Here is a 10,366-nt window from a genome sequence, read left to right on the forward strand (position 1 = left end):
AGACACTTACTGCTTTCCCTCTCATTCAGAAAGCACTTTCATGCTGCCAAAGCCTCGCAGTCACAAAGCATCCCAGGCTGCAGCCATTCATGCTCCAACCGCTGCTGCCTCAGCCAGCTCTCAGCAGTGCCTTCTTGTTCATAGCATTTCTTTCTTCCCTTATTGCTTTAAAATGTCACTCATTACTGCAATAACCATAAGACAGAGGAAAAATAAGCTTCACTACCAACAATTATTAGATTGAATGCAGAGCATGTTCCATCCTGCTTAACAAGCTTAAAGCCAACTAAGCAGGGGATGGTTTGTGTCACAGGCATGAAGAATATATGAAATCTGTACCAGAGGATTGCCATCATCTGTCAGGAAACTCACTTCTGCGCTCCTGCTTGCAGGAATTAAGGACTACAAACTGAAAGGAAGTCATCATTATCTACTTTCTCTTCCTCTCTCTCCCCCTCCTTCCCCATTCCACACACATTTTCCTAAACAGATAGTGTGGTGAACTGAAAGTAATTATAAGCTTTACTCGATTCTAAGCATTACTCATTACTCAAGTAAAGGGAAATCAAACTACAGTGTCTTTTGGAATTAGGATTTACCCTACATTTTTTAGATATAGATATATCTTTGGATGTATGAAGCATCATTTCATTAGCGATAATTTTTTGCCATATTAAATTAATTAATGTAAGGAGAGGCTGTAATTAAAACAGCTCGTGACCATCCCATGACCCAGACAGAGCTGAAAAGGGAGTAATTTCCTATTCTATTCATGACAGCAAGTAATTATTCCTGCAACTGATCACGGTAGTCACATATTCATTTCCAATAAATCCTGGGCCTCCCACATGCTGCTCTGCTATTTCCTTTTTCCAGCAACCCTCTCTGCAGCTGTTCTCCATAATTAACAGCAAGAAGCTGATGTGCAGAGGCCTACCTCTGTTCGCAAAAAAGTCCAACAGGACAAGAACTGTGCACCCTTTAACTAAAGCTGTTCAGGGAAGAGTAAGTTGTAATACAGGTACAGAGAACTCAGAGAACACACAGCAGTGTGCTCAGATCCCAAGGCCTGGCATTTTATATTAGAAACACGACTGAACATCCCATTACAGCTACAATACAATTCTGAATGACAGAGCTAAGCTACTGTATGGGAACTACTGAGTCACAGCCTGAATCTCTCTCTGATTGATCACCTGAGGCAAGCCATGAGTCAGCCAGAGGAGCATAGGTGAAGGCAATTCACTTGTGCTGCCGGAAGGGATGGAGCCTGGCTCCACCCCTCCTAGACCTATTTAAGAGCTGGCTACCAGTGGGGAAGGACCTTGTCTGGAGATCCCTCCTTCTGTTGTTTTGTGGTGAGCCCAGCATAAGGGTAAGCCCTCCATTTATTCTCTCTTGTTATCGTAGTCCACTTCGACTAACTCTCTTGTTTATTTTGTGATTGTAACATCTTGATATCCATCGATTATACAGCTATCAATGTTATATCCTGAATTAGAACCCTGCTTTGAAAAATGTCAAAAATTCAGATACTAAAGTGACTTAGAAACTTCAAGACAACATAAAAGCCACAAGAAATAACACACAAAACCAGATTCTTTCAAGATGTTCGCCTAGCAGAAAACACCAAGCCCCATAACATGCTAGGAATTGGTTATGTTGTCTCTCCTTTGATTCATATCAAAGCTTTAATTGAGAACAGCATTCAATTATTAGGAGTTAAAAAGCATGATATTTCCAAGATGATAAATACTTTTATTTAGAGGTCGGCAATCCAACCCGTCCTCCAAATCAAGGATGCAAAGAATCACCGAAGTTGGAAAAGACCTCCAAGATCAGAGTCCAACTGTCAAATTACTGTAATCTGAGAAGAGCATGGATGCTGATTGGCAGAGACACTCTTCATCCTGTTTACCCAACAGCTTCTAATAAAAACCATCCATTTTACTTTTGCTCTGTTTTAAATGTCAGTCATGGATTCCCCTGGACCTGCTACAACAGCTCTACATCCTCCTTGTGCTTATGTACCTCAATGCTTCCCTACCTCCATATTGAAATCCTAGCAGCTGGAGCATTTACATGGATATTGCTTGGTTAAATTACAGATCATTTCATCTTTTCTCATGCAAAAAAGAAATCTACACGTTGATATATAACAAAGAAAGCCATATGGTGCTACTACTGTTATCTCAACACACTTCAAAGCCAGAGTGCTCTGTGGTGTGACAAGCAGCACACATGATCAGACTATAGCCATTAGACACTTTCCAGAAGACTAAAAATCTTTTGAGAATAATGTTTCTCCTTCTTCCAGAATTAAGATGAATGGAAGAACACTGGCACAGCACTGAGCCCATGCTAACAGGCCTAACTGATTGAGGCAAATACATCACTCTTGACAAACAGCAAGCATCTGTGTGCAGAAAAGCATTACTGAAATATCAGTAACAGATTGAAATATCAATAATTAACCCAAGAGTGTTGGAGGAACACTAAGTAAAAATAATGCATATTTAATATGTAACTCTCAAGACTGTCCCCACAGCTGTGCAGCTGGCTGTGAGCTTTGCTTTTCAACGATACACATCTCACTCTACAGGGATCTGGAAAGGGACCAAATGAAACAGAGGACTTGTCAAATAAAAGCAAGCCTCACCATACTGAGGGTTCAAACTCAGGAACTAGCTCGCTGCAACTTATCTGCATCAAACATTATTTGGCAGCCCTTCTACACTCAGGATGTTCAAATACGCATTTTCCCAGAATCTGCACAATAACCAAGTGGTGTTGATGGAGTTTCTGTGCCAAAAGACACAGATGTGGAGCCCAAAAGCCAGCTGCTAAGTAAATCGTCCTCCACATTCTATTTTAGCATTCCCTGAAAAGCTTCTAAAGCAAATTTTCATTCATTTCACCTTTGTAAAATAAGTGCACTGAGCCTATAAGCATACCAAAGACAAGGCAGTTTTAGCCTGCTGAATTTACACTGGAGCTAAACTTAATAGAGCTCATTGTATTAATTCACCTAAAACCCATTGTATTTCTTCAAGCCCAAACAGCTTCACTACCACCACCACCAGTCTGCCTTGCTGGGCACAGATGCACAGAAGCCTTCATGCTGCCAGAGAACTTCATCTCGTCACAGACAAATTCATAATTAAAGAGGCAGAAACAAAGCGAAACAAAGTTTATAACTGCAACAAAACCTGCTGTCTATCAAGACATTACTTATGACAGTTAGCCAAAGCTGGTAAAAGTGTCTTTTCAACAGATAAAAATAGCATCAGTAGCACATTCCTACTAAACGCAGATGAGCTTTCTGTTATTTTTTCCAAGTTTTTAAATGTAGGTCAGCTCACAGCAGTCCCCTTGTTTTTTAAAAACAAAATTCAGAGTTACATACCACTGATGACACTCAGCACTTTGATCCCACTTCTGAAAGGCAATCTGCAGCTCTTCTTTCCCTGCAAATAAGAAACTCAGTCACTTTTCAACTTCTTTCTTTAAAGTTGCTAAGGGTACAATAACAGAATGGCATGAAAAGTTATATATTTGTTGGTGTTATAATATTGGGCTCAAAAACATTCTGTTGTACCGGGTTTCAGTGACAAGATTCTGGTAGCAACAGGAGCTGTAGGAGGGGTGAGCAGAGCCCAGCAGCTGCCCCTTGTTAACTAAGAGCAAGATCCTAAAGGGACCCACCACCAGCCAGAATGCCTCTGAGAAATCACATTGAAAAAAGGGCAAAAACTGCTGTGAGGGAGCAACAAACTGGGAGAAACAGTAGCCCTGCATCAGCCAAGGTCAGTGCAGAAGGAGGGCAGGAGGTACTCCTGAGCAGTAGTTCTCCAGCTCATGGCAGAACAGGAGAAGAGAGTGAGGATGAAGGAGCAGGGGATGACAAGGTGTTCTGGACTGACTGCAAAACCCATTTGCTGTTCCCCTTCTCTGCTTTAAGGACATAGAAGGTGGATGGGGGAAAGGCAATTTTAATTTGCTTGGAGTTCTCGCTGGTCTTTGTGATCTCCCTGTCCTTAACTCACAGGATTTTTTGTCATCCTACTTTTTCCCTCTTTTCTTGAGGAGGAAGAGCCAGAGAGTGACACAGCAGAGCTGAACTCCCAGTGTGAAACCATATCCTCACAAAACGTCACACTCTCACAGCAATACCGAGTATCCAAAACCTCTTAAAGAGTTCATGCAAATTTTAAGTAGCAAATTATGTTAACCTGTCAATATGGTTTCACCATGTTTGAAAGTACATTCACATGTAATGAAAATATCTTCCTCAACGTGATGAGAAAACAGGAGTTTGCAGGAGTTTGCAATGGTTTTAATCTGATTCATTTCACAGCTTTTGATCTAGTTTGCCACACTTGCCCCCTTCCTTCAAGAGCTTCCAGTCTCAAAAAAAAAGGGGGAACTAAGCACCTATAAACAGCACAGAAAGTATCAGAACAGAAGTTAAAATTTCACATTGCAAAAGGCTACAATGATCTCCAAAAAACCAATTATACTGTTACAGCATTAAACAATTCTATTTAGTTAGTTGTACACTAGATAGAGATTATTTTATCTTTTCTTGCACACCTTTAACATAAAAAGATTATTTTTTGCTTTTGCTGACCCATCTACAATCTTGAACACAAATTACAGTTGAAATAGAGGAGAATGAAGAAACAAAATTGAATGGACTTCAATAAGAAATACACATTTTAAACTTTGTTTTTGTTATACTTGCTAGTGTCAACAACAAAAAATTAAACGGATTACAGCATAAACTTACTTACCTTACTATCAGACAGGATATATATGAAATAGGCTTGGCAAACAAACTTTTACATAAGCCCTTGGTCTACTTACACTGCCTTTAACAAAGCAACATTTTAACACAGGTTTGAATTGCACCTTTCCTTGCCTTTGAGCACGCAATTCCTTACCATCAGATGCATATGATTTCTTCTCATCTGTGTCTTCTGTGATATCATACATGTCACTATATGCTCGGGCTAGGCGCCAAAGAAAGTCTCCCTGGTCTGCATACTGCAGTAAAAACATAAATAAGATGCATCAGCTACATAAACTATCCATTCTACCACTGACAAAGAGTATCAGAAGGAAAAAAAAAAAAAAAAAAAAATCAAATGAGGATACATACTGGCAGTTGTAGGGACATTTTTTTGAAACTTTAGAAGTCCTCAATATGAGAATTGAAGCAGAGCCAAAAAAGAGCAAACAGTAGCCAAATTAATAATTAAGGAACAGATCTAATCACTGCTGTCTTCCAGCAGACTGCTCCTTCACTCTGAAGGCCATACTGGGGCCATTCTTTTTTAAGCAGTGTCCACTAATCTCAAAACACTGGAAAAAAGAAACAACCTCAGATTAAAAGTACCGTTTCCATGTGTCAGCCAGCATTCAAATATTCAGTTCTTGGATCATTCTTGAACCAGATGCTGTACTATAGGTACACCACGATTTTGGAGTAGCTGTGTTCTGACAAATGCTAGTTTACTTGAAAAACAAGAACAACAACAAAACCCCTTAGAAACACAGCCACCCAACAGTCTGATTTATGTTACAACAGCACTGTAAATACAGGAAGCATATAAAATAATGTGAGAAGCTGATGGGCTCCCATTTACTTCTGATGGGAAGGAAAGAAGAATTTCCTTGGAATAAGAACTCACCACAAACCATTTTTTTAATACCTTCCCCCTGTTATATACAGAAATAATAGAAGTTTTGCTTAAAAGGCTGGTAACCTGACAAGCTGCCTTCACTGGCTTAAGAAAGCACCAACAGAGGATGACAGTTCCAGACACAGGCATGCCTGAACCAGCTGCAGTCACATTCAGTCACATTTCAGTGCAGGGTACATCACCACGCTAGCTTTAAGGTGACAAAAACATGGTGCTATCAATGCTCTCTAGAAGTTTACTGAGCTTACGACATACTGTTGTCTCACACATGCACAACATATTGTCTAAGGGAAAGAGATGACATGAGGAGACGTGGAACTCCAGGTCAGGCAACTGGAACTGTCTGCTGCTGCAGCCTGAGCAGTTTTGGTCTTCAGCCTGTTTCAAGCTGCTCCTGAGAAAGGCGGCAACTGGAAACTGTCCCAGTCGTTGTGTAGAACTGGACCCCGCTAAGAAATGCTATTTCCTCTTTCCCAGCTATGTAGCTAAGTCACAAATCACTGCTGGAAAATACAAAAAGGCAACTTTTACCGCCAGTTTATTATTCAGCAGCAGCTGGAATCCCTCTCTCTTCTCCTGCTCATCACCACTGTGCAAGTGATCTGCCTGCTGCAGTAGCTGGCTCAGTCCTTCATCCTGCAAGGAATCAAGGACTAAATGCGTTTCATCCTCGTTGATGAGATCCAGGGAATCCCGTCTTGCTGTTCTCACTGTTTCACAGCTCAGTTCATCCTCCCCTTCTTCACTCTCCTTCTCAGACTCTCGGTCATAATCAGACTCAGCATTGGCTGTGGTGTACCTTTCAGAAAAAAAAAACAAACACCAACATATTGTAAAATTAGTGAGTGGAGATGCTATGCTGGGAGGCAGATGGCACACAAAAAAACCCTTTCTAATAGAGCAATATATCTTAGTTTAGCCCAGAGAGTACTGTGCAATTCAAGTCTCCCAAATGACACCATTTGTTATGTCTCACGTAACGCAACCATAAAGAGCTGAAGAAAGACAGAAAGAAAGCCCCCCAAATTTACGCACAGCTCAGTCACAAGTGCCCACATAATATCTGCATGATTTTATCTTCGGTCTCTTAATATAAAATTACACAAACTAGAACCACAACAATTCAGTTCAGTGTATGAATTATGAAAGCGAACTTCAACAAAAGATACAGCACACTCATCCATGTAGAAAATATAATTTGAGGTTTTTTGCCTGCTTCAAGGAGTTTCAAATGCAACGGCTGTTTTGGCAATATTTAGTACCTTCACCACCTTGTCTGAATGCTAAATACAAAGCAGCTTGTTCACACTGACATGTGAAACATTGCAAAACAGGAGGGGAGAGACCCGAACTATTTCACTTGAGAAGTCAAGCAAGGAGATGGCAGATGAGCCACAGAAAGGCACCCTGTGAGCAATGATTAGCTGCTAAATTAATCAAACAACACACCATAAAGCTTAAAGCGGAGATTCCGAAAATGGCCAAAACTGAGCTCCTCCAAATACACATGGGCACATTTAAAACAGCATTACATATTGACTGATATCGCTGCAGGAAGATGCTTGCTTATATAACTAAGCGCTCAAACAATTTAATAGATTAAGAAGTTTCTTTAAAATTATTTCTCCTCCCTTCACATTTATTTGAGTATTTGGTCAAAGAATAAGCCCAAGTTACCCAGGGATTTCAGAAATTTGCACTTCCACATTCAGATAGAAGGCTCTCCTCAGAAGGAGAATACTTCAAATCCCATAAATATTTAATTCTAGGAGATGTTTGCAGTTGTTAACCAAATGAACGGTGACCAAACCACGTACTGAAAACTTTGTTTAGGATTAAAAGCCACCAAGCCTGGGGGTAATGAGTAACTACAGCTCACGTAACTCAAGACAGCCCTGTGCTCTGTGTGTGAAGCTGCCCTTGTCTGGAGACAGAGATATGTGAGCAGGGTCTGCATCTGAAGAAAGCAGTGACACCCATTTAGCCACACACAGATAACAAAACACATTTGGCTATCAAAACTTCAAGTTTCCAAGAACCATCCCTTTGGCTCAAGCATTTCCCTCTCTGGTAGAGAGTAAATAAAAACCCTCATCCATAAATTTTAAGAAGTACAGTTTTGTAGTGAAAAATTAAGATGAAAAATAAAGTAACAATCAGCCTTATCACTGCAAAGCTGAACACAAGACAACAAGCTTAAGACTAAGTAGGCAGCAATGAATTTAATGGATGCTGTAGCAACCACGTAGGCGACACTGGTGCGGGTCTATTTCAAACTGAGTTAAAGGCTTGATTTCTTGGTATTTTCTTAGTAATGCTGCTATCAGTTCCCCAGACTACTTCATTTTCAGCACTTAACAAAAACTCCTGCAATTCTCTTTGCTGCTTACATTTAGCCTGATTCATTATTTCCCATCCTGTCCTGTGGGCTCTGCAGCAGGGATGGTGTTTCACTACAGCATTTTCCTGGTGGCTGCAGAGATTTCAGAACTTCAGCTTACTTACTTCATTTCCCATGCTGAAATACAATATGGTCTTTAAAAACAAGCAACAATAGACGTTTTTTTCTCCAACACAAAAACGTGTTTTTTCTCCAGGACAGCACATACAAGATGCTGCTAGCTTACAAGAGAGGCAATGCTTTATAACCTCATAAACTCAGAGTTTTTAGGAAAATTACAGGATTTAGATGTTATCCAACTGTTTTCCTGAAATTTACAGTGAAGGAAAGTACTTAAATGGCTTTTGTATATTGAGGCCTCTGGCTGGCACACATCCTGATGGAAAATGAAAACGTATTGTCTGGAACTGAAAAGAACGTGGAAGAAAGCAAAGCAGTCCAAAAGACCAAAGCCTTGCCAAAACAATAGACAGAAATTAAGTTCTGCAGCAGCCCAAGATCCTCAGGCTCATGACAACTTGTAATGATTTTTGCCAATCGTGTATGAAATCAGAGAAGATGCTTATGTCCACGTGGTTTAAAAAATAAAGCTGAAACATAACTTCTCCCCCTCACCCCCCCAAACTTCATTAAAAGAATGTAACTGTCAGAAATAAATACGTGGCTGAAATGTATCTGCTGAGGGTAGTCTTATTCTTCTTCCTAGTGGCTGCTAAAAAGCTTAGTTTGTTTTCCAAAAAGTGAAAAGTTCAAGTTGTATCCATAGAAGACAACACTGCTAACATTATACCTATTCGTACATGACAAACTGGATCAGAGTGACACGATACACTACTCAAAATTTTAAATCAAATCAGATGAGACCTTACCCACCAATTCTTCATACCAAACACTAAACCTACTTACATATTTTAAGCAACAAGTGAAAACTCCCCCTAACGTCACATAGCAACATGACAGCAATGACCCCATATAGCCATAACCATATATGAGGTTCTACAAGAAAACACATCCCCTGCTCCACACTTCACTTAAGGTCCTCCAAGGTGAAAGCCCAAGCAAACCTCAGGATCCTTCTTGGCCCTTAGCATAATTTATACATTTCTAATGGTCAGGTGCCACTCAGGACAGGTTTTTGTTGAAAAACACTCTCCTATTTAGCGTGCCTTACAAAATACACGTTGGAAACCTGATGACTGAACACATATATTACTAGCCAGCTAGCACAGGCCCTGTCAATTTAAAATTAGTTATGTAGCCTTCTTAAATGTCACACTGCCATGAATCACTCACTCCAAATTCTGCTTTTTTTATGAACACTCAGCACTCATTTCAGATGAATGAAGCACATCTATAACCTAAAGGAGACCTCATCAGCTCTTTCTTGCTTCTAAAATTGCACTGACTGAGACAGTAACGCAGTATTTTAATGGAAGCAACAAAGCCCGTTTTCCCTCAGATCTGTGTCCTTTATTCTAGGAGGCTGCTACAGCAATGGCAGCTTTGTGCTCTGATTACAAACGTGCTACGAAGTGTCACTCTCTAATGCTCACTGCTTCTTTGACTGCTACCAAACAGCACTGCATACCCAAATTCTGACTTTCTCTCTGTGCTGTCATAAAACTCTGTCTTTATTTTATGTTTCATACCTTTGGGAAAATGGTTAGTGCCAGCACTGCATGCTTTACAAAACATTTACACATCTGAAAAGCTATGAAATTCATCTGATTAAGGCACAGAAGCATTTAATCAGAAAGAATGAAATATGTATGGAGCAGATCTCTGTTTGCACTTAGATTGGAATTTTTTGTGTGTTTTCATCCGTATTTAAAGAACCTAAGCAACATAAGTGATCACTGTGCCATACTGAAAAAAGTTTAGCAGAAATACTCTACGCAAAGGACACTGTAATTAACATGAATATATTTTAGCTTTCTCAAGTTTTCTAGACCCTTTATAATGTATTTTTTATTGTATGGAAATTTAACTCCATACAATTAAAAAAAAAAAGAGCAAAAGCTCCTTATCACCCATAATACACCAATGACGGACTGATGCTCCCAAAATTTTGTATTAAACCTTCAGAGGTTTTGCACCTGTGTGTGTGTTTGTTTTGATCTGTACAGTTGTTCAGATACTCAGGGAACTTTATCAGGTTTCAGCAAGCACCTTTAGCATGTAATCCAAACATATATATACATATACATATATACATATATATATATATATATATATATATATATATATATATATATATATA

The 10,366-nt window shown here is 39.7% G+C and overlaps 1 protein-coding gene across 1 annotated transcript in view; it reads right to left on the reverse strand.

The window, feature by feature from the left end:
- Positions 1 to 10,366, reverse strand: part of RMDN3 (regulator of microtubule dynamics 3) — a gene marked incomplete at its 5' end in the record, with an annotated part of 29,311 nt that overhangs the window by 18,522 nt on the left and 423 nt on the right. Inside the window, 3 exons of the mRNA XM_042836738.1 lie at positions 3,407 to 3,467; positions 4,944 to 5,046; positions 6,237 to 6,504. Of these exons, the coding sequence (XP_042692672.1) occupies positions 3,407 to 3,467; positions 4,944 to 5,046; positions 6,237 to 6,504 (432 nt within the window). The remainder of the gene's footprint in view (positions 1 to 3,406; positions 3,468 to 4,943; positions 5,047 to 6,236; positions 6,505 to 10,366) is intronic.

This window comes from Centrocercus urophasianus, unplaced genomic scaffold (genome assembly GCF_019232065.1).
Source record: "Centrocercus urophasianus isolate 14NV4802_14NV808 unplaced genomic scaffold, USGS_Curo_1.0 seq_63, whole genome shotgun sequence".
NCBI classification, from domain to species: domain Eukaryota; kingdom Metazoa; phylum Chordata; class Aves; order Galliformes; family Phasianidae; genus Centrocercus; species Centrocercus urophasianus.